Genomic DNA, 26,884 nt, shown 5'->3' on the forward strand with positions numbered 1-26,884 from the left:
AAATAAAACAAGCTGAAGGCATAAGAAATATTTCAGAATAAATAAAGCAGATAAATATTAAGTTAAAATGTTTTGAAAGCTATTAATCAAAGCTTAGTAATGAAGGAAAACAACATAAGGAAATAGGCTATAAAAAGTGATATGAAAATGAGTAAGGATATTATGAAAGTCTGGAGTAATTATTTAAAAAAATTATTAAATGAGATAAATAATACAAAAGTGGTAGATATATTCACGAAGAATGAAAATATTCACGAGTACATATCAGTACTTGGTGTAGAAAAACAAGATATCAACAAATGGAAATGTGGACAGGCAGTTCAAGCAGATGATATTCAGTCTGAAATATAGTAGTATAAATGTTCTGCATAATTTGGGATGGACTGGTCAGGTCAAATTACTGATCACCATACCAGTTTATAAAAAAAAGGGAAATAAAACAATGTTAAATTTATAGAGGAATTTCTTACCAAGTGTTTCAGGAAAGATTTATGTAAGCTATATTTAATGAAAAGTTAAGAAAGGGATATATTGTTTAGATTACATTTGGTCATTCAAACATAACTAAATTGAAATACATATTGATCTTTAATTGACCATGATTTATAAACATCTAATACCACAAGTTTCGCCGACGGGGCTGTCCGGCTTCTTCAGGGCTTATAATGGTAAGAGGAAAAAAAAACTCAAAGTGGCTAGTACAGAGAAAATGGAGTAACACTATCGTTTAAATTAAACATTAAAACAGAACGCGTAGCATTACACGCATGGAGCGTGTTGTGTTAGTCACTGTTATGCTGTTATGAGAGCACGTTCTGTAGTTTTGAGCAAAATTAAATTCTGGCAGGTTGAGTGATCTCATTAAGGTTTTCCATATGTCAGCTATTATCATTCCCTGGTTTGTGTTAAGATTTTCTCCAGAATGGAAGACTACTAAGGCTTACTTGAAATCTCTACAACAGAAGTCTTCTCCTAGATAAGGCATGGAGCTACTATCCCAATCAATGGTATGGTTTGTAATCACGAAATGATGGGTTAGACCTAAACTGTCTGTTCTGTTGTTATTAACATCTACTATACATTTTTTTTTTTTTCGGATTTTGAGGCTTCTCAATGTCTGTCCTATATAGTTTAGACCACAAGCACATGGGATGTTGTACACTCCAGCGTGTTTGAAAAAAGGATTAATGTCTTTTGCTGATCTTAAAACGTGACAGACTGTCTTGACCGGTTTGAACACAACTCTGATGTTGAAAGATTTAGAAAGTTTGCGATCTTCTCAGACACTGTACTTGCATAAAGAATAACTAAGGATGAACTGTACTGAGTGATGGTAGGTTGTTGTTGGGGGGGGGGCTTCTATGAAGAATCTTGTTGATTAAATTCTTTGGATAGTCATTTTTTATTAATGTCTCTGATATATAAGTAATTTCATCATATAGTTCTTTTTTTCTTCTGAGATGATGTTCGTAGCTCTATTTTTGAGCATATGTATTATGCTGAGCTTCTGGGAAATATGGTGCATTGACTTGAAATGAAGATAGCATCCAGTGTGTGTTGGTTTGCAGTAGACTGTTAGTTTGATATGTCCATCTGCTAGTTTCTTGATTAGAGTATCCAAAAATGGTAGTTGATTATCTTTTCCAGTTCCAAAGTGAATTGTATTTTTTGATGGAAAGAATTAATTTTGGTTAAAAGTCCAAAGAGCTGTTTTTGTGTCCCTCCAAATTATGAAGACATTGTCTACATACCTCCACCACACTAAAGGTTTTGGGTCTAATTTTAAGAGGATGTCTGTTTCTAGCTTTTCCATGAACAGATCTGCACAGAGCAGCGAAAGGGGACTGCCCATAGTTAAGCCATTCAGTTGCTCATATATCATTTCATTCCATTTGAAATAATTAGATTTAAGGCACTGACGAAAAAGGTGAGTCATATCTTCGGGGAAAAGGTTGTCTTTAAGATCAAGATGTTTTTCAATTTTTCAATGAAATGCTTTGAATTCTTAATGTAAGTGTCCGATTTTCTGATATGTCCTTTTAGGAGGCTGGATAGGTGTTTGGACAATAAATATGTGGGAGCATTTCTTCCAACAAAGATCGGGCATAGTGGAACTCCACTTTTATGGACTTTTGGGGCTCCATACAGTCGTGGTGTCAATGGGTGTAGTGACTTCAGATTCCGTTGCAAGTCTGTGGGCCAACTAGTCATGTTCTGTAATAAGTTGTTAGTGTCCTTGTGGTTTTTCCATGTTGGGTCCGACTAATATGTGATATATTGATGGGTCTGATAGTAATTCTGCAATCTTGGCTATGGAGTTCTTAGTGTTTAAAATGACTGTGGCATTCATTACCTTTCTCTGCTTTTAAGATAGTTATTTGTTTATCCTTTTTCAAGTTTGAGAGAGCTCTTTTTTTCTTGGGATGTTATGTTTAGGTTAGGTGGCTTTGAAGTTGAAAGAATAATAACACTTTTTAATCTCAGATCATTTGCCATTGTTTCTGGAAAGGATGAGAGTACTTTCTCTATGTTACTGATGATGTCAACATTAGGAATATGATCTGGGGCAATGGCAAAATTAAATCCTTTCTTGAGTATTTCAGTTTCTGGTTGTGTTAATATATGGTCCAAAAGGTTAAAAGTCACTTTTTCATCAGGGAGGCTCGGTCCAGATTTGTAATACTTTGTAATATATAAAGGGATATATTAATTAGACATTCACAGATGCATGAATTCTATCTGACAATGAAAAATTATAAACTTACATCTAAATCTGGATGTGAAGTATCTGTAACTGCAGATCGAATTGTATGAACTTGCTGCATCAAAAGATCACAGTAAAGTCTGAGTTCGGATTTTTTGAGCTTCAGACTATCTGTCCCTTTTTCACCTGTTATATAGTAAAATTGCAATGAAAAATTAATCCATGACAAAATAGATGGAAATGACTTAATTTAAATATATGTAGGATATAACAAAAGTCTTTTCACAGGGAACTAAGAAAACAGAATTACATGATTAAAGCTTTATATTTCTCATGTGTTTTTATAGGCTAAGTGACCAGATTATTTGGTATAGCTATCTAATAATAGCATCTCTTTTTACTCCTCAGAACAGTCTCACTTATCAAGATATAAAGTTTCAATTAATCCATGACAAAATAGATGGAAATGACTTAATTTAAATATATGTAGGATATAACAAAAGTCTTTTCACAGGGAACTAAGAAAACAGAATTACATGATTAAAGCTTTATATTTCTCATGTGTTTTTATAGGCTAAGTGACCAGATTATTTGGTATAGCTGTCTAATAATAGCATCTCTTTTTACTCCTCAGAACAGTCTCACTTATCAAGATATAAAGTTTCAATTAATCCATGACAAAATAGATGGAAATGACTTAATTTAAATATATGTAGGATATAACAAAAGTCTTTTCACAGGGAACTAAGAAAACAGAATTACATGATTAAAGCTTTATTTTTCTCATGTGTTTTTATAGGCTAAGTGACCAGATTATTTGGTATAGCTATCTAATAATAGCATCTCTTTTTACTCCTCAGAACAGTCTCACTTATCAAGATATAAAGTTTCAATTAATCCATGACAAAATAGATGGAAATGACTTAATTTAAATATATGTAGGATATAACAAGTCTTTTCACAGGGAACTAAGAAAACAGAATTACATGAGAACAGCTTTATTTTTCTCATGTGTTTTTTATAGGCTAAGTGACCAGATTATTTGGTATAGCTATCTAATAATAGCATCTCTTTTTACTCCTCAGAACAGTCTCAATTATCAAGATATAAAGTTTCAAAAGCATTCCTGAGAATGCTTGTCGTGTGAACTACAGTAACCTGCAGATTATGACAGATTCTCTCTCTCTCTCACACACACACACAAATCTCATTTCAACTATGCTCAACTGGGTTGAGATCCAGAGACCAAGTAGGTCAATTAAATAGTCATCCTCATGTTCGTCAAACCAATCTCAATCATCTGTGCCTTGTATTATAGCACATTATCTGCTGGAAATATTTCTTATGGATAGATAAACTGCAAGCATGAACAGAAGCACCTGTTTTAAGAAAGTTCTACAGCATTCCAATGATTTCACACATCATTCCAGGTAACATCACGGGCAAGCAGTGATGTTACCTGGAATGATTGATCTATCTGAAACTAGAACTGAACTTCTGTTCCAACTAAGCTGAAGTCTTTACTGTTGCACCTTTCTATCCAATATCTACAATTAAAAATAGAAACTAGAAAAAAAAATTTATAAATTTCATAGACTGGAATCAAAAATGCAAAATGCTGAAACTGGAATGATTTATGACAAAGCAATGAATATAGTTATATTTGCTATATACCGTGCACACGATGGCCCAGTTGATATCTTTCTATCAGAGCTAAATAATGTCCTAAAAACCTTAAAATACGACAATGTCATACTAGTGGGGGGATATAAATTTGAAATTAAGTTCACTTCGGCTAAAAACTCCAATGAAAGAGTCCATGTTCAACCTGCAGGAGCATCGCACTACAGTTGACTTACTAAACTCATGGACGAACTGTAAATTCTATACCATACATTTCAGCTAAAGAGTGAGAAAAACTTAAAGGTTGTTATCTAGTGGAAACAATAACATCAGAAGAGATAGCCATTGACCTAAAATCAGAAGGCCTCAAGCCAATAAAAGTCTCACAAATGTATCAGGCAGAGAAATGTCCCATGCCTCTGGTTCTAGTGGAAATGAGCAAGGATCAGAGAGAAAAACATCTCTGCAGGGCAATGCCACCACTGCCAGAAACACGGGCACGTGCATAAGCTCTGTAGAGTCAAATACAGATGCATAAAATGCGGAGACAAACACCACTCTCATACATGTTCCAAACCACACGCTACTCCTACTAAGTGCACAAATTGTGGTGGTCTGCATCCGGTGAACTACAAAACACTGCACACTCTACCCAGCTAACCTGCTGAAGGTTAACTGGGTAGAGTGTGCAGCGAAAACCCTCTGCGGACTACAATTCACAGGTCATACGCCAAAGCATTTCCCTCGAGCACAATGGCAGAACCCGCTCCAAACAATCAAAACTTTTCTGCTATTCTAGTTGCTACCTAAGGGGAGATGATAACTTCTTTCAGTAAAACCAATCCCAACCAGAGTGATACAAACAAATTCCTGAAAAATACCCAAGTCATATTCTCAATGTTTAATGAATAACCCAACTATCTCAATTAATTCCATACAGATTGCATTCTGGAATGCTAATGGTCTCAGTTATACACAAGAATTTGCAGACCACTTTAGAATTGATATTCTCTTCATTAGTGAGACGCATCATCGGCCCTGTGACAACCCTTAACTTAGATATTATTCACTACCCAGAAATGACAGGCTTGATGTGCCAGAGGTGGTGGCACAGCCATCTTTGTCAAGAAAAACATCCGTTATAATGAAATCAAGAAGACCACTACAACAAATCTGGAAGAAACTGGTATTGAAATCCACACCAATAACGCAGGCAGCCTAAAGCTATACTCTGTTTATAACCCTACTGGCAAACCTCTCCTACCCTCTGATCTCTTTCAACTGCTCGATACTAATGAAGCAACAATCGTGGCAGGAGATCTCAACTCAAAACATCCCTTATGGAACAATAAAAGTTTCAATAATAATGGAATGATTCTTTACAACTTTGCTATGCTAAGAAACATCGCCATTGCAGGTCCAGTTGAACCAATGCACTACGGACCGCGAGGCAGACCTGGGATGGTCTGCCTCGTGGTCTGTTGGACATAGCCATTTTCAGGAACACCTCTCATCAATTCAAGCTACAGGTGATAAACGATCTTCGTTCTGACCACAACCCAGTACTACTAAGCCTAGCAGGGGACCCTGAGCTCATCTCCAATCAGACTTACACAAGCTTCACTAAACTCAAAGTCACACTCTGCACTCTTACAGGCTCCGTACCAACTATCTCCTCCTGTGAAGAAATAGATGCAGCAGTCAATGATCTAGAAAATACAATTTATGCTGGGTTGGCAGCAGCCTCCACCGTTACCACCCCAGCTCAAGCCAACCTGCTTCTGGAAGAAATTCTAAATCTAATCCATAATAAAACATTATCTCCCCAGGACCGTCAAGAGCTAAATAGGACAACCAATTTAGTTCACTATGCACTCAAAGATCACAGGAACCAACAATGGGAAAGGAAGCTGTGTACCCTAAAAGCCGAGGATAACACCCTGTGGAAATTGGCTAAAGCTCTCCACATGGATCGTTCCAACATACAGCCGATTCCCAGAGAATGAGGCATAACTTATAGAGAGCCAGCCAGACTGGCCGAGTGGTTAGTGTATCCGCTCTCCAGCCAAAGGGCTGTGGGTTCGAATCCCACCGTGGGCATGGATATTCGTGATTGTCTGTGAAAATAGTAGGGGTGGTGATCGGCAGTAGATGGCATTGGTATAGTTGCAGTCAGTTGGTGGATTGAATGGTGGAGACAGCTGTAGAGCAGGTGCCCTCCGTCGATGAGTCTTTGTACTCCCTGGTGTAAAATAATAACAATAATAATAAATTTGGACCTTTATAAGAGTAATAGTAAAACTGAAGAATATAAAAATATATTATCTACTTATAGTTTCTTGCTCACATCGATGGCAATACGAGAGAAGCGAACAACTCAGCGAGTCGCATTGATCATATATTCGTAAGAAACAGAATGGCCTATGAGGTATCCTCTGCAATCTACTTTACAAAAATAACAGATCACCATTCGATACTGTTGAAACTATCCTTATCTTATAGCGTTGAAATGAGCTGTGCAGGTAGTCATAAAAAATTTGAAATAAGCAACAATTATAATAAATTTGAGAACTACATAAAACATCATCAATTGCCACAAACTGACATATTAGACATAAATCAGCTATATGAGGAATTTATCAAAATGATTAAATATGCAAATCGCAATATCACAAAAGAGTTACTACAAAAAAGGAAGATCACACACACACACACACACTGGATAACAGATGAACTAAAAAATATGATAAGGACAAACGAGAAGCTCTATCATAAGCATAGGAAAAATCCCTACAATTTAATGTTTGAACATGACTACAAAAAGTTTCGCTAAACACTTAAAGGAAAAATAAAGCAGGTAAAGAACATTATCTTCTATCTAAATTTCTTTCTTGTAATAATGATAAAAGTAAAGAATGGAGGTTGGTTAATATGATAACAGGCAACACAAAGCACAAAATACGCGAATTCCCAGAGGGCAATGACATCATTGATGTACTTAACAAAATGAACAATCACTTTACAAACTATGGTAGTTGTGAATTCGACCCTGCAGAAAGGACAAAGTACGTGAGTCACCTTCCATGGATTAAGAACTCCATGTATCTACATGCACTAAACGAAGGTGAGATAAAGAATGTAGTAATCGGATTAAAAAATGGGAAGTGACAATATATATGTCAAAAAACTAAACATTATCATTAAACACAAATTACAGTTCTTTACAAATATTATTAATAAATCCTTTGAACACAGTAAATTTATAGAACACTTCAAGACTGCTTTAGTTGTACCTCTATTTAAAGCAGGTAACAGAAATGAAATCAAAAATTTCAGACCAATATCTATACTATCCACAATCTCAAAGGTTATTGAAATTCTAATAAAAAAAAATGCTTAAATAGCTATTTAAATACCATATCCTTTTAGCAATTAATCAATATGGATTTAGATCTGGATATAACACCAAAAATGCGATATTAGAGTTTCATAAAACTGTCTGTAGTAGAATAAATAAAAGAATGCATATGCATACAGCAGCCGTTTTTCTTGTTATATCTAAGGCATTAACTGTGTTCATCATGACCTCATGCTACTGAAGATGTCCAAATATGGTATCAGAGGAATTCAATAGCTCAACAAAAATAATAAAATATGGAGTCCTGCAAGGGTCTGTACTAGGACCCATCCTATTTTTAATTATGTTAATGATTTATGTAAATACAAACTTTTTAGCAAAAGGATATCCTTCGCTGATGACACGACATTAATATACACCGAAACAACCCTTGAAGATCTAAAATATCGGATTAATAGTGGTATGTTAAAACTAAGTAAATGGTTTAGCAATAATGGACTTGACATTAATACTGATAAAATGATATATAAGAACTTCATGTTAACAGGTAAGCTAGACCACGATATAATCATAAAATGGCATGAAAGGAAATGTAGTGACATCCTAAATTGTAACTGTAGCTTAATCAAAAAACAAATTCAGTCAAGTATTTGGGCCTCCATATCGATAGCAATATAAAGTGGAACTTCCACACCACTTTCTTAACAAATAAGTTTAGGTTCATAATTAATCATCAACAACAACCATGGGTCCAATGCCCGTAGGTGTCTGCTGCCATCTTGATATGATTCTTCCCTTGCATTCTATTTTGTGCAAGATGACTCAGTTTGTGTATAGAGTTTCTGCACCATTTGACAATATCATCGCCCCATTCTCTGTTTGGTCTTCCTCTTTTGTTCTTTCCTTCAATTATTTCAAACAGCAACGTTTTTAGTTTTCTCTCATCATTCATTCTACATATACGGCCAAATAGATGTACTTTCCTTTTGATTATTTTCAAATTAATTAATAAAATAATTAAGTATTCTATTAATTAATCATAATTAACAGAATGTATTATGTTAAAAAATTTGTAAATGCAGCATTCCTAAGATGCTTATACTATTCCTGGGTAAATTCCTCACTACAATATGGCATCAACTGTTGGGGTGGAGATTATTACAACAATCTGCTTCCATTAATAAGAATACAAAACAGAATAATTAGAGCCATAACCACTACTGACTTCGCACATTCAACCAATGATCTGTTTGTCATGCATAATATTCTACCACTACAGAAGCTCTATCTCTATGGCTGTCTATTATATATAAAAAGGAACGCTGAAAGTTTCTAAATCCTTCGAATACCTAGCAACAAGCAGCTACAATAAACTCTCAAATGAAATCAAATCTGTAACCTTATGCATTCAGAAAAAGATTGAGAGACTACCTCATGGGACTAAACAATGTTGACAATTACTTTAAACGTATAGCTTAAGGAATCATTATAATTCACACATATCATATTGAATTAAGGCACCAATATACTAACTAGTTCATTTACTTAAGAGACTAATATATTAACATGTACATCAAATCAAACTGTGTAAGGATAGCCCTGATAGATACGGTCACTAGACTCGCAGTGACTGTTTCGAACTAATTTAATTCTCTAGTAACCAGTATGGCTACAGCCCTTCGTTACACATAAATACACAAACTAACTTACTTTATCATTAAAACCAGTAACTTATTATAAACTACGAAAACTATCCGAAATGTATTTTACTCTATTTGTACATAAGGAAATTTATGAACTGTAACAAAATAAATAGCCAAAAACAAGTGTACATTGAATTGCGTTGTATAATATTGTACATTGAATTGTACAACTTGAATTGCATTGTATCATACTGTACATTGAATTGCACAACTTGAATTGTATTGTATACTACTATAATTGTACAACTTGAATTGTATTGTATAATACTGTATATTGAATTGTACAACTTGAACTGTATTGTGTAATACTGTATATTGAATTGTACAACTTGAACTGTATTGTGTAATACTGTATATTGAATTGTACAACTTGAACTGTATTGTGTAATACTGTATATTGAATTGTACAACTTGAACTGTATTGTGTAATACTGTATATTGAATTGTACAACTTGAACTGTATTGTGTAATACTGTATATTGAATTGTACAACTTGAACTGTATTGTGTAATACTGTATATTGAATTGTACAACTTGAACTGTATTGTGTAATACTGTATATTGAATTGTACAACTTGAACTGTATTGTGTAATACTGTATATTGAATTGTACAACTTGAACTGTATTGTGTAATACTGTATATTGAATTGTACAACTTGAACTGTATTGTGTAATACTGTATATTGAATTGTACAACTTGAATTGTATTGTATAATACTGTATATTGAATTGTACAACTTGAATTGCATAATATAAATATCTTGTACATGCAAAAAAAAAAATTAACAGAATACTTGTTCCCCGAATCTCATATCTCTCTCAACATACTGATTGCTATAATCCTATTACTATTCCTTATATCCACAGCATCTCAGAAAAATTAGAACTTAAATTTAAACACATGTAATCTCTGCACTACTTTCAAACCCTATGCCCTTATTTACATTTCTAAAGATCAACAACCTCCTTTCTTGGTTCCAGGTATATATATAACATTCCATGTTCTTGCAGCTTAGCAAATCTAGCTTGACCATAAAATGACATTATGTTATGAAGAACACAAGAAATATTGATTAGAAGAAATACACGTATAAACCACAGTGAAAATTATTTAATTGTAAATATTTCATCCTAAGTATCTTAGGACATCATCAGTACAGTATTTAAACAAAAATTAGGAATAACATACAGTTAGGGCGCATGATTACAATAGAATCTCATGAAAACGTGCATAACGTGCTAAAGTAGTACAAAAAAAAAAAAAAAAAAAACGTTAATTATTTAACACAGTTTTGTATGATAATTTCCCATACTTTAGGAATAGTAAGAACGTCGTTGCGATTTAGGTTTGGTCTGTGTAGTAGGGCTTCAGAACTTTCTTTGTATAAACGTTCATGTTTAAATAAAGATCTATGTAAAAGTTTAGCCTTTTCCCAATGGATCCTATGGTTTGGATTTTCAATTCCGTGTTGAGAGAGGCCAGATTTCTGCGGTTTAAGAAGACGAATGTGGTCTTGATGTTCCAAGATGCGTTTCTGAACAGACCTACCTGTCTGTCCAAAGTAAGATAATTTGCATGAGCATGGAATCTCATAAACACCAGGTAACATCAAGGGTGAGAATTTGTCCTTAGGAGAAGGTAATAAGTTGTAAATTTGGTTGATAGGTTTGTAAGTAGTGGCAAAATTGTATTTCTTCATAATTTTAGAAAGACGTTCTGAGATGCCTTTAACGTAAGGTATGGGAATCCTATGCACTTCTTCCTGTCTGGTTTGATGTATGCAGAAGTGACTGATGATTTTTTGAGTTGTTTTGGGATTATATGCATTTAGGATGGCTGTATTTTTGATAACTTCTAATTCCTGGTTTAAAGATTCTTCAGAGGAGCAGAATTTGTGTGCTCTGGAAACTAGTGATTTAATAATGCCAGATTTCTGAGATGGATGATGAGCAGAAGAATTGTGAATGTAGCGACCTGAGAATGTAGGCTTGCGAAAGACGGAAGTGGCGATGGAACCGTCTTCTTTTCTTTTGATGTGTAAATCCAAAAAAGAGATACCCTGTGGAGATTCTTTTTCTAACGTAAAGTTGATGCGATGATGAAGAAGGTTAACGTAGATGGTGAAGAAACGATCAAAAAACTTAAGACATACCATGCAAGACCTCCTAGAATTTATGGCTTACCTAAGCTACACAAAACTAATGTTCCACTTAGACCTGCCATAGACTGTATCGGCTGTCCAACGTACAAGTTATCAAGATTCTTATCTAACCTTCTCCGCCCTCACATAGGCCACTCAGTCTCTTCAATCAAAAATTCTACTGAGTTTCACACAAAAATTAAAGACATTCAACTATCAAAAACTGACTTGTTAATCAGCTTCGACATTGTCTCCCTCTTCACTAACATTCCCCATAAAGAAACAATAGAATTACTAACTTAAAAATTTCCGTCTGATACAGTTGAATTGTTCAAGTTTGTTATTGCATCAGGTTATTTCACCTGGAAAGGTCAAATTTACAAGCAAGAGGAAGGAACAGCAATGGGATCTTCTTTATCACCAAACCTAGCAAATTTGTTTCTAGAACACCTTGAGGAAAAAATATTCACTTTTGAACCCAAACCAAAAATTTGGCTAAGATATGTCGATGACGTATTTGCAGTATGGAATCATCCCGAACCTGAATTACAACTGTTTCTAGATAAAATTAACCTTCTTCATCATCACATCAACTTTACGTTAGAATAAGAATCTCCACAGGGTATCTCTTTTTTGGATTTACACATCAAAAGAAAAGAAGACGGTTCCATCGCCACTTCCGTCTTTCGCAAGCCTACATTCTCAGGTCGCTACATTCACAATTCTTCTGCTCATCATCCATCTCAGAAATCTGGCATTATTAAATCACTAGTTTCCAGAGCACACAAATTCTGCTCCTCTGAAGAATCTTTAAACCAGGAATTAGAAGTTATCAAAAATACAGCCATCCTAAATGGACATAATCCCAAAACAACTCAAAAAATCATCAGTCACTTCTGCATACATCAAACTAGACAGGAAGAAGTGCATAGGATTCCCATATCTTACGTTAAAGGCATCTCAGAACGTCTTTCTAAAATTATGAAGAAATACAATTTTGCCACTACTTACAAACCTATCAACCAAATTTACAACTTATTACCTTCTCCTAAGGACAAATTCTCACCCTTGATGTTACCTGGTGTTTATGAGATTCCATGCTCATGCAAATTATCTTACTTTGGACAGACAGGTAAGTCTGTTCAGAAACGCATCTCGGAACATCAAGACCACATTCGTCTTCTTAAACCGCAGAAATCTGGCCTCTCTCAACACTGAATTGAAAATCCAAACCATAGGATCCATTGGGAAAAGGCTAAACTTTTACATAGATCATTATTTAAACATGAACGTTTATACAAAGAAAGTTCTGAAGCCCTACTACACAGACCAAACCTAAACCGCAATGACGTTCTTACTATTCCTAAAGTATGGGAAATTATCATACAAAACTGTGTTAAATAATTAACGTTTTTTTTTTTTTTTTTTTTTTGTACTACTTTAGCACGTTATGCACGTTTTCATGAGATTCTATTGTAATCATGCGCCCTAACTGTATGTTATTCCTAATTTTTGTTTAAATACTGTACTGATGATGTCCTAAGATACTTAGGATGAAATATTTACAATTACATAATTTTCACTGTGGTTTATACGTGTGTTTCTTCTAATTATGAACGCACCACAGGTTTCGTTATTTAAACAAGAAATATTATCTACCATCATGAGTATAGTCAGTCAGGTCTAGCTGACTATGCCCTGGCCACCCTCCACAGAATAAAATGGAAAAGACTACTATGCTTCATTGGAGCAATTTAAAAGTCACCAACTAAATCTTAAATATGGTTGTGCAAAATTTCCCAAGAGTTAAGAAATTGTAATTCTTAGACCTCTTCCTGCCCAACAACCAAGGCTATCTATCAGTACCAATAGAGGGTATCACTCTTAGGACTTCAGGTTTAGTTTTCTTACTTCTAATATTCTGCTTATGTGATGATATATGTAACAGACAAAATATTGACCATTAACCAGTCAAATAGCCATATGGATAAAATATATAAAAAATATAAGTTTCATATCCATGATATTTCAACAGAATCCAAATGTTATAACTTCAATTGACCATTTGCATCCATGAAATTATTGATGTGCAAACATGTTGATGTGGGTTTGATGGTTAAACCCACGTTTAATTTTTTTGCTGTATATACTGTTTTCACCATTAAACCTTAAAAGCTTCAATACATAGGTTCAATACATTTGCACTACTATCATTATACCTAATCCTGCTATCAAAAACTGAAACTGATAAATAGGAAATAAAAAATAAACAAACCGAACAGCAAAGAACAGTTTACAGAGGTTTACATTTAGATACGGATCATTATGCAGTTATTGCAAACTATCAAAAAAACAACCGAAAGTGTAATGAAAATAAAACTGTCACAAGAAGAAAATTAAGAGAATTGACTAGAGAGAGGTAAATGAAAATACTGAAACAAAGATAAAATATGCAATATAATAAAAAAAAAAAAACAGCCAATGATGGGATGTAGGAAAAAAAAGGCATAGAAATGGGGCATCAGAAATTAACATATGAAGAACTAATAAGAGAGAAATGAAGCTCGTTGAAAATTATTATCTTCTGATATAACTGAAAATATGCTAAATTATAAGAGAAAGAAAGAAATAGCTGAAAGGGAAATTAGAAACCATAACATACGTAACTGGAATAACTATATAATAGAACTAGTAAAAAGTTAAATAGAACAAAATGATCCACATCTAAAATCCAGAAATACTCAAAAAAATAAAAGTAAATAAAAAACAAAGTAGTATGAATATCATAAGTCAAAAAGGAATGAAATAATTACAGAAACTGATGGAAAGCTAATGATTTGCACTTCTAACATAATAAGTAACAATAACACATCAGAATCCATAACATTAGATGAATTAACGGATTCTAAAAAAAAAAGAAAATGATGAAATAAATATGGAATTATTTAAATATGCTGACTTGGAGCTATACAAACTATTAAGTAAAATTTTGCAAACAAGAACATGACTGGAACAAATATTGGCTATTTTCAAAAATTGTCAAATTATAGAGGAATAAGTCTATTAGATTCTAGATACAATATATTGTACATACAGCAATACTGAAAAATAAACAGTTGTATGGAAAAAGTTTAGCAAAAGAACAAAAATAGATTCAGAAAGGGTTGCTCAAGTATTGCTTCAGTCTTCATGTTAAATCAGCTAATAGAAAACAAAGGATGAGTATTTAGAAAACCTAAATACTCATCCTATTTGTAGATTATTATTATCAACAGACCCCCATGAAGTCAAGACTTATCGTGAGAGGGCCCACTCTCACATGCGCAGCTCATCATACCTTGACTTAAATGCATTCACTGTCCCTGCACTCACCACACTCTCAGGCAATGCATTCCAATCACCTACCACTCTCCATGCAAACCCCCATCCCCTTGCTCACACCCGCCTCATACAGCTTCCAGGGATGGGCCTCTCATTCTCTCCATGTCTCCAGATATTCTATGAAAAATCTTATCCACATTAATGTGGTAATTACTCCTTACTAACTTACATGTTTCCATCATGTCTCCCCTCTCTTCTTTCTATCCACTAGACTATAATTTGTGTTCTCTCAATTTGTCTTCATATTCCAGAGACCAGAAACCAACTTACTTAAGCTTCTCAGAACCCCACTCCAACATCTCATCATCCCTTTGAAAACCAGGTGACCAAATCTGTGCACAGTAACCCATAATGCAGCCTGATCAAAGCCTTGTATGGAATCATAACATCCTTACCTCTAGAAATTAGTGCTCTCTGCATCATTTGCTGTGTTGTCATCACAATTTTAGCAAAATTGTGCATGAAATTTCAAGTTGCTATCCACCATCAGTCCCAGATCTTTCATGTCCTCCACCTCCCCTAAAATATCCCCCAATCCTATACTCTGTTTCCCAAATTTTACACTCAGAACTCTCCCCAACTTTGCATCGTCTGCAAACAACTATATATCACCATTTAACCTCTTTCTAATAATTTACGTACAAATTAAACAATGGCCCCAAAATAGACCCCCTGGGGCATGTCACTAGTGACTTTCCTCATCTGGGATAATCACTTCTCCATACACAACCTGCTGATAGCTATCAAACAGCCAATTTCCAATCTAATGTACTAATTTACTATCCAATCCCCATGTGGCAATTATCAAAAGCTTTTGCAAAATCTAAATATACTACTGCATATGTTTCCTCTTGTCCAATGCATTCATCCCTGATTATAATAAATAAGCAGATTGCTAAAACACAATCTTCCTTTAGCAAACCCATGCTGTTCATTAAAGAGAATTCTGCTACTGTCAACCAGTTCTGAATCCTTGTCCTCACTAGCTTCTCCAACACCTTGACCACAACTTCAGACAAGCTGATTAGCCTATATCTTATCACCCCCTTTATGAAGCAGAACAATTTTGCCATCTTTCCACTCCTTTGGAGCTTGGGCTAATCTAAGACTCATGTTAAAAAGGTAAGTTAAAGTTGTTAACTCCTTGGAACATTTCCTCAAGATACGAGATGATATACCATTAAGTCCCATGGCCTTGTTGACATCAAGTTTACTCAACTCCTTATATACCTCCTGCTCATCCATCATCATTGGTTACTCTCCTGTTCCCACTGTTCTCAAATTCTGAAGTATTTTACAATCACAAGAATGGAATACTTTAAAGAACTGCTCTCATTAAACACCTCTGCTGTATCCACCTCAGTGTATCATTCTTCCATCTAGTGGCCACAAATCTAAAAAACTCCTTAGGATTTCTTTTAGCCTCATTTGCTAACTTCTGTTCATACTCCACTTTTGCTACTCTTACCAAGTGAGTCATCTTCCTTGCTTCCTATTTGTAACTGATTATCTTCACTCATCTTGCACCACATCCACAATGCCTTTTTCTTCCAAATTGCGTGCTTCATCATCCATTTCACACTGACTTTATTTAATCTCCTGAACTTTGGAATACACTCAGTGATTGCCTCTGCTAGATACCTCGAGTAGAGACCAAACAGCACTAATTTAGATTTTTAGTGGAATCTGTGGCATAGTAATTAAATAATAAAGCAACACGTAAAAAATCATAGTGATATCTTTAATTAGTAAAAGGACAGATATTTCGTACTAAAATTAATAGTACATCTTCAGTGTCTGTAACAGTAATAGGATTGGAATACAAGCAAAACGTTCGGTGGATCACCTATTAAAATACAATTGTTACCCGCGTGCTAGGAAATAATAGAAATAACAAATTTAATCTATTAAGATAAATGGTTTTTTACATAAGATAAAAGTCTCCCAGATCTTTGAGAGAGAGACATACAGTCATTTCTATTTAAATTCGGTCAGTGTAAGATAGTTTCACAACTTTCTTTGAATAAGCGTTCATATTTGAATCTGCACCTATGGAGGAGAACTGCTTTATCCCGTAGAGTCAATACTGTGCCAGACCAGACTTCAGAGGTTTGTTATAATTTATAGTTTGTCCAAAATAAGAGACATTGCATTTGCAAGTTATTTGGTAAACGCCAGCCAAAGATAGAGAAGACAGTTTATCCTTTGTAGAAGGTAATAAAGAAGAAATTTTGTTGATAGGAATATATGTTGGAATCAATTGATACTTTTTCAGAATTCTACCTATAGGTTCTGAGATTCCTGGAATGTACGGAATAGGAACTCTGCAGACTGTTGAAGAAACTGTAGGTGTTGGAGCATAAGAGTCAAGTATCTGTTGGATTTGGTTGGAGTTTTAATCATTTGATTCCATTAACTTTTTAATGATGGAAAGTTCTTGTTGTAAGTTTATTGGGGAAGAGTAAACTCTGACAGACACTGAAGATGTACTATTAATTTTAGTACAAAATAACTGTCCTTTTACTAATTAAAGATATCACTGTGGTTTTTACGCGTTGCTTTATTATTTAAGCACTAATTTATTTCCCATCCAATTCCTCATTCCATGATATTGTTGTAAGCTTCCTCCTGAGTTTGTCATAATCACCCAAACTTATAGTTCCAAATATAACCCTTTCACATAAAAGTCTGATATAGCTGGCCACCACCCAAGAGATCACTTCATAGTCACTTTCGCCAACTGGAGAAAGATATCACACTTCATTTACAACAATATCTTCTGATGAGATAATAATCCAAAACCCTCGATACACATGTGACTCTTACTTACTGCTTAAGGCAGCTGCTTCTTAAAAACTCGAGAAATTCATTCTCTTTAGTTCTTGATGTCTCTTCATTCCAGTCTATATTACCATAATTGAAACCGCCTATAACGATCACCCTTTTCTTATTAGCCAGACCAATTAGCATAAACATTTTTTTCTCACTGCCTTCCACATCACCAGGTCTATAGCAACACCACACAACTCCTCTGCCATCATAAATAGCACTCCTCCTCCTCCCTTTTTGCCTTGTCTTTATGAAAGACTACATATCCCTCCATCATTATTCCTGTCAGAATGTCATCCTCGTTCAACCATGTTTCACTTATACCGGTAATTTTTGGGTGAATAAACTATCAATGCTACAATTCTTTCCCCTTGTTTTGAATACTTCTAGCATTTGTTAACATACACACTAGCTTATTTCTCTTTCTATAATAAGTCCCAATGATCCCACTTACTGAATATGACTCTTCCACACTCTCCCCCCCCACACACACACACATTCATTTCTGTCTATCATCACTATATTACACCCCTCCCAACACCTAAATGTCATCCCAACATCCTTGACTATCTTAATCCTTTTTGAACACTCTCACATCTACTCCTGAAACCATGATCTACACCTCATTCAGTATCTTTCTGTCCATACTGACCCTCTCCCATTTCCTTGTCTATCCTGTGTTCCTTCTCCCCCCCCCCTTCACTCATGCCACTCACCTCTCCATTCACAAACTCACCTACCTTACTCTCCTGCTCCTCCACAACACCTCTTGCTTCCTAGATCTTACATTCACTCCAGTTATTTTCTCTTGCAACAAGTTTCTCCAACTAACTCACACCAAATCCATTCAAACATAGCCCATCATCTCTTTTATACAGCTCTATCCACCCCTCAAACTCATCTCAGGCATTCACAAAATGAACTCCTTTCTCCTCACACAACTTTGCTAGCACACCATTTCATAATCTTGACTCACCTTCTCAACTCATCATTATCATACCTGGGCAACACGTTCACTACTTACCTCCTACACTGTTATGTTTCATTTTCCTTAACAACCTCATGACATCCATCCTTACATTCTTCTTGTTACCAGTCAAATCATTTGTGCCAACCACCACTACCAACAAATCCCCATATATTGTCACTCTCAAATCATTCCATATTTCTCCCCTATCTTTTGTCCCATTCTTCTGCACATTCCCATGCAAATCCATAATTCTCCTTTGCAAAATTATGAAAGCTTTTGATTTCGTAAAAAGAAACAAACTCTTTAAAATACCAGTTAAAAGTGAATTTTCTCGACAATTAATTAAAGCAATCGGTAACATATATGAAAATATCACAGCAGAAAAAAAAAAACACTGATTTAGTAAAAAATATAAAGGCAGGGATGTAGCATATTATTATTATTATTTATTATGTGACACCTCCTCAGTGAGTCCAAAGACTCTATGAGGAAGGGCACCTATTCCACAACTCTATCTCCACCACTCAAGTCCACCAACTGCAACAAACCGCAACTACCACCATCATCATCTACACCAATGCCATCTACCGCTGATCACCAGCACTACTATTTCCACAGACAATCACAAACATCCATGCCCACGACAGGATTCGAACCCACAGCCTTTTGGTTGGAGAGCGGATATGCTAACCACTTGGCCAACTAGGCCGGCATATGCATGGTATATATATTTTTTAATATACACACACACACACAAGGTCAGCAGAAATGGGCCTGCAAGGCCTGCATTGCAGGCGGGCACCACTACAAGGTGGGTGCCGTTTCGAAGTGTTAGTATGAAGTTTCATTCTTTCTTTAAATTTTTATAAACGAATTAAGTAATAATAATTAGGTAAGTCAATATAATTGCTGCAAATTTGTGTATGTGTGTGTGTGTGTGTGTGTGTATATGTGTATATATATATATATATATATATATATATATTAATGAGATATTGAAAGAGTGGCAGTGTGCAAATAACTGAGGAATATAATTAGAACCAAACTACCAACTGAATACATTTATTTCAATATCAGAATATCGCAAGTTGGCATAATAATAACTATAAAAACAGAAAAAAACTCACATGAAAAATAAAAATTTTACAAATTTTTGTTTAAGTGTCATAGGCATCTTCAGTACAGGATTATAGCATGACAAATAAACAATAACATACAATTCTAAAATGTGCCACCTTAGCAGCTAATGTAAGATAACTAAAACTGTCAATAATTTCCTGACAAAAAAAATTCACACACACACAAATAAGGTTAGAAAATATTACCAGATTTAAAAAGCACTACCTCCCACAAAGGGAACAAACATAAACCATCATATATGTTGAAGTTAGAACAATTACTATATTATTATTCAGACAGAGCCATGGAGTCCAAAGACTCAATCACAGGAGGAGACCCAACTTATCCACACAATCAATCATACCTCTCCTTGAACCCATTAACAGAACAAAGCACTAACAACTAACTGGCAACCCATCCCATTCATTCATAACTCCCCTAGACTAAATTCTTCATGCTTACTAACTACACTTTTTTCTCAACTTCCATGGATAGCCTTTTGTTTTGCCCCCCCCCCCAGCTAAGTGCTGAAATATTTCCCATGCATCAATCCTATAAAACCCTTTAAGCAACTTAGATGTTTCTATCATATCTCACTTTTATGCCTACTAATGAACTTCTGCAGCCACACACTCTCAATCTATCCTCACAGGGAATGTTCCATAGACTACTCACCATTTTCATTGCTCGCTTCTGAATCCTCTCCATTTCCTCATCTTTCCTCATCCTCAAGAAACCAGACATGAGCACAGTAATCCAGATGTGGAGATATCAAGGCCTTATAAAGAGGAATAACAACTTCCTTATTTCTACTATTAGCAGGGTTGTCCCTAGGAATTTTGCCACCTCATGCAGTAGCATATTTTGCCACCCCGTGCAGTAGCTTTTTGCCAACTCCCTTATTTTTCGAATAGTCGTCCCGTGCAGTAGCATATTTTGCCGCCCCCCCTTCTCCCTTATTTTTCGTATAGTTTATGCCAACTTTGCCACCCCAAAAAACTTGTCGCCCCACGCAAATGCACGTCTTGCACCGTCTGTAGAGCCGGCCCTGACTATTAGTATGTTTTTCAATAGCCAAGTGATCTTATGAGCAAATCCCCAATTTACATAAAGTGTTCGATGTGGTATTTGGTCGAATGCCTTTGCAAAATCATCATCACGTAGCCATTTCCCTTATCCAACTCAGCTGTCACTTCATTATAAAAAGTAAATTACTAAGGCATGATTGACCCTTCACATAGCCATGCTGCCCTTCATACAGTATTATATTCCTATCTGCCCATTCTTGAATTCTCTTTTTGACCAATTTTTCCAATACTTTTACAATCACTCCTGAGTTACTGATTGGTCTATAATTTGAAACTGCAGTCTCAGAACCTCCCTTATGCAAGGGAATTATTTTGCCCTCTTTCCACTCTCTTGGAATTATACCAGAGCTGAGACTTAAAGAGCCTAGTAGAGAGGCATTGCCAGTTCCCTTGCACATTCCCTCAAAATGTGAGCTGATATACTATCTAATCCCACAGCAATATTCACACTGAGATTCTGCAATATCCCAATAGCCTCCAATTCATCCATCTGTGTTCCCACATCAGTCTATAATATACCATTAAAAAGAAGTAAAGGTTCATACATTTATAAAGTCATTCTATGAGGAAATGATTTTATGAATGACTTATCTCATTCAAATAAGCTCTATATTTAATGCAGATAGTACGCTCATCAAGTCCAGACTATTCAGACTCATATTTAATATAAGAGTTGTGTTCTTCTAGACGAATAAAAGATTTTCCAGATTGCCCAAGAGAAAGGGATCTGTTAGACACCTGAAAAACTTAAGAGGTAGAAGCTTGTTCTTAGAAGAAGGAAAAACGAAGATTTTTCTGATGAGGCAAAAAGCAACAAAATATTCAGGTTTTAAAACTTTCACCATGTGTTCAGAAATGCCCTGTACATAAGGGATGCATACTCTGTATTTCATTGTTGCCCATGCAGTTAGCCTAGTGGCTTTGCACTTCGCAACCATATGCCTGGGGAAGGAGTGTCCTAGGTTTGATTCCCATTGCCGACGTGAGGAGCTTAAGGATCTTCCTCAGCCATAGTCAAGTTAGCAAGGCGTAGACAGCAGGGTTTTTTCCCCCAGTTTATCTGGGGTTTTTCATCCCGCAAGCAGGCAAACCGACCACGTGAACACACACGGATCTACAGCCATAAATACTTAACCCCCATGAGGGGGCTCAACTCGCCCCAATAGGGATGGGGGAGAAAAAGGGAGGAAACTCCATACGAATAAATAAATCTCATTGTTGCTTACCAAATTTCAAAACCTTACACTTGCCAACATTGAACTGACAGTTCTGCTTACCTACCTATTCATATAATCTATTCACGTCTTCCTGTAAGGCGATAACATCTGCTTGACTATGCAATGCTCTCCCTGATTTTGCATCATCTGCAAACAGTTGAATATCACTAGTTAAACTCATTTCAATATCATTAATATGCAAAGTGAGCAACAATAGCCCCCCAATACAGATCCTTGCAGCACACTACTAGTAACGTTGCTTTTTCAGGATACTCTATACCAGCAGTGGGCAACCGTGCCAAAATCATCAAATCTCTGATGCAAAATTTTCTCACGTGCCAACTGAAATTTTGGGGAACATATTATTCAGTGTTTTATGTATTGGGAGAACCTTTTCAAATAATTAAAAATCACTAGAGCAGTAAAATCAAAGAATATTTTAAGAGTGATTATTGTAAAGATTAAATGCATGTAAAAATTAGTGACAGAATTTTATCTTAAAATTCCTTCCACCCTGTTGATAGCTTGGATATTTTTTTTATTTGCCTTTAAGTGTAGTTCCAGTTGCCATTTACAGCCACACAATTTAAAGACATAATTTTTAACGTCAGCAAAAGAGTAAACAATAATTCTGAATTTTTTTTGTTTTAGAAAGATCAATCAGACATGTTTTTTTTCACTTTTTTCCAATATATCACAGTGAGCAATCTCAACCATTTTACTTGAATAAAGAACAATAAAAGAAAATAAAATTAAAGATATTCTTTTATTAATTCTTAATACCTTACAAGTAATACATAAAACTTATAGTGGAAGGAGTTAATAGATGCCAGAAAATCATATAACTCAGCTACACTGTGTTTCCATATTATGAATATGTCATCTACACATCCCCACCAGATTGATGGTTTTAGAGTGAAGTCTTGTTATCAACAAATCCTAAACTGTCAATTTGGTGGAGATATGGATGACATATTTATAATAAAAATTATAGATAAAATAATTTTTTTATCTACATAATATATTAAAACAAAAGTTAATCTTTACCATTTTTTAGCAGAAAACATCAAATCAAAACTAGAGAAAGAAAAATGGTGGGCATTTTATTTATTTAGCATCAATGAAACTTCTGCTGCTGCATTGCTGATGACAGATAATTTATATCAGGTTTATATTTTTAAACTTTAGAGATATGCATGCACTACTAGTTTCATGTGTAAGGCTACTCCTATTACGAGACTAAACAAAGTTCATCACTGAGAACAATAATTCACAAAAATATGTAGATGCAAAAACGGATAGTAATGCTATTGCAAGGGTTTTTAAAAATATAAACATTTCTGGAATAATTCCAAGTCCTTAGTATCTCGTTTTCTGCACTTCTCTCTGCTAATCGCTCTATTTCAATATTTTCCAAGTCAACTCTGAGATCAACAAGTTTCTGCCTACAAATTCAGCTACTTTGAAAATCAATCAACTGCATTTCAAAATCATCCATATTTATCCACGAAAACATCTGCAAGTTTAATTTCATCCAGTTTTATAGTGTCTGGAAACTTAATGAATTTTGCAATCTCTTCTAATTCTTTGAACTTAACAAATCTTAAAAAGAACTGCTCAACAATTGACACTGACATTTAAAAATAGCTTTTGAAGACATTGGCAGTCTGTTTTGTCATCCTTTTGGAGATCATTGACGTATTTCTTTAGGTTTGGAAAATATCTAAATCTCTCAATGTCTACATCCCTCTTAAAAACTCCTAGTTTCATTTCAAATGCCTTTGAAATGAAACATCAAGTCTTAATACAGCACTGTAGTTTAAGGTTCAATTCATTTAAATGTTCACAAAAATCTGCAAAAAACATCTGTTTACAAACCCACGTGATGGCATACATTTCTTTATAAGACATCTGTTGATTAATAAAAAAGATATTTATCTCATCCACGCATTCAACAAATCGTTTCAGAACAAAACCTTGACTAAGCCAATGAAGACTGTTGTACGTTATTAGTCCTTTCTGCACCGAATCCATCTCATTCAATATCTGAAATTGTCTTTTATTCAAAGCACATACAGAAATGTAATTAACAACCTTGGTTACTGTTTGCATCACTTCTTGAAGTTCCAGCTTTTGCATACAAAGTCTCCCCATGTATGATGCAATGAAACCTATCAGTGGATGACCAACATGTTTTCCAAACAGATTTACAAATCCTGCTTCCTTACCAGTCATTCTGGGTGCACCATCTGTTGTGATAAATACCACTTTTGAAATATCAATTTGCCAAATAGATAATTCGTTCATAACTGCTTTACATATTTCAACCCCAGTGTGCTCAGGTAGTGTTACAAGGTTAATCATCTCTTCGTATGCTTTGTCAACCCTACAAAATTGAGCAAAGATTGCTAGTGTAGCTGATGATGTAATGTCTGTGCTCTATTAACACAAATAGAAAATAACTTACATGAAGCCAAATATTTTGTTAATTGTTCTGCTATATTCCTTTCCAACTTAAGTATCCTATCCTTAACTGTTTTTCTACTCACAGACAAATCTTTAATGTGCTGAATAATTTTTACCTTTTCTGAAAGAGTGTCAAAAAGGAAATGAGCACATTCTAGCCATGCTTCTTAAATATACTCCTCATCACTGAGTGGTTTTCCAAGTTAGGCAAAAACTTCAAACTAGCAGCAACTAAGTTGGAACTAGGCCTACCTGAAATAAATTTCATCAAAGTATCTGACTGTTTTTTTTTGTCTTGCTCAATTCACGAGAAATTAATTCTTATTGTTCTTGCTACTTTTATTGCTTTAGTTCTTATGAACAGTTTCAAAATGTCTTTCACATATGAAGTCTTACAAACAACTGATTCAGAACATAAACTGCTCTTTAAATTCTCTAATATCCTCTTCATTTCAGTGTCAGTTTCTTTGCGGTGGTTGTGACATTCTGTACAATCTGTAAAGGGCAGGAAGCAAATAAAAATATATGATAATGGTATATTTATATATATAGCATAAATATGAATATAAAAAAAGAGGAAGGAAGAAAGAAAGGAAATCAAGAAGGGAAAAAAGCAAAAGTAAAAAGTAAATTACAACTGAATGACCAAAGTTGTTTTCTTTGTACAGCTTCCAACTTTAATGAAAGTCAGATCATCCGGTGTAAAAATGTGGACAGAGATGTATAAACACTAACAAATATTATAATTTGGACTCAGAAAATCTCATCGTAATCGCTCTTTGCATACACCTACCAAGTTTAAGCAAACCAAAAATTAGTAAATTATACCTACACATATGCAAATGAAAGGAGGATATGCATGCCATCCAATCACATGCAAATAACACTTCATAATCCTGAATATTGATAATACATTTCACATAGCTTTAAGAATAAGCTATGTTTATGGTAATGTAAAGAAAATCTGCATTTATATTTAATAAATTAAACATTAATTGACAAATAGTTCCAATCCATATTTTAATCACTTACGATTTAATTAAATCAAAATCCACATATATATTTTTATTTGCTTCCTGCCCTTTACAGATTGTACAGATGTATAGAATGTCACAACCACTGGCAAAGAAACCGACACTCAAATAAAGAGAAAACCAATAAATTCTTTCTGAAACACGAAAAAATATATAAAATGATGGTAAAGAAGTAATGCCATGTCTGCCTGGCAAATGATACAACAACTGAATGGGACAAAACTAGTATATCAGTATATCGCAGAGATAGATGGCTTGGAAATAGGATGTTTGTTTCATTTTCTTATTACTACTAAAACAGTTGATAGTGTGTTTCTTTATTGCATTTTTACTTGGTATTGCTCTACTTAATAAAATTGTATTCTATTAAGTTAAAATATACAACTCAGTGAAGATGCTGGATATGTATTTATTTAATTATTTTTTAAGGTGAGCCCTGGGTTGCATGCCAGAAAAGTCATGCGCGTGCCACGTTTGGCATGCGTGCCAAGGGTTCCCCACCCCTGCTCTATACTAATCAGTGGCATCATATGCTCATTTCGATGGGGTGTGCTATCGTGTGGGTTATGCAACCAGCGCTACAAATTTCATATCAATTTGACCATATGCATGAGTATGTGTCCACAAAAAATTTTCCGGGGGGGGGGCAAAGCTTGGAGACAAATAATTACATCAATAAATGTCTATAGCATTTTCAATGTAATAATCAATTTCGGTAGAATAATCGATGTAAACTATAAATACGTTATTTTCATTTTACATCGATTTTAATGATCTTTAATTCTTTGAAAAAAAAAAGTATTCAGAATTAAGACAGTTTTTTGCACAATTTCATATATAAAAAAATTGTGGAATTTTTTTACTCGATCCTGGAGGGAAGTGTCCCGTTCCCCCCACCCCCCATGACTGTGCGATTGCATTTTTTTTTTATCGATGCATGAAAGTTTTGAGAGTGCACAATCCATCAGCACTCATCTTAATTGGTCCAATGCAATTAATTGCAGGATAACTTTGAATACTTCTGTGGGGGGAACAATCTGTTTTAGGATTTATTAGAAAACAACAATGTAGGTGAATGCTATATTCGGTTAGTATATCTGAAATACTGAAAGATGAAAATATGTGAACCATCATTTATAAGACATGTAAGAATAGGAAAGAATAAGTGTGAGTAGAAACACTTTCATTAATGGTAAACGATTTATTAATAATTATCATTTGTGATGTGTGTGTCCTATAAGTTGATGGGT

General features: G+C 34.7%; 1 protein-coding gene across 2 annotated transcripts in view; it reads right to left on the minus strand.

The window, feature by feature from the left end:
* Window positions 1–26,884, minus strand: part of LOC150108217 (pleckstrin homology domain-containing family A member 3-like) — a 157,479-nt gene that overhangs the window by 63,673 nt on the left and 66,922 nt on the right. For both annotated transcript variants that reach the window (XM_090390653.1, XM_090390654.1), the window contains exon 4: window positions 2,766–2,890. In XM_090390653.1, the coding sequence (XP_090246779.1) occupies window positions 2,766–2,890 (125 nt within the window). The remainder of the gene's footprint in view (window positions 1–2,765; window positions 2,891–26,884) is intronic.

The sequence above is a fragment of the Typopeltis vanoorti genome, chromosome 3 (assembly GCF_054136105.1).
Source record: "Typopeltis vanoorti isolate ZY-2024b chromosome 3, IOZ_Tvanoo_1.0, whole genome shotgun sequence".
Lineage (NCBI taxonomy): Eukaryota > Metazoa > Arthropoda > Arachnida > Uropygi > Thelyphonidae > Typopeltis > Typopeltis vanoorti.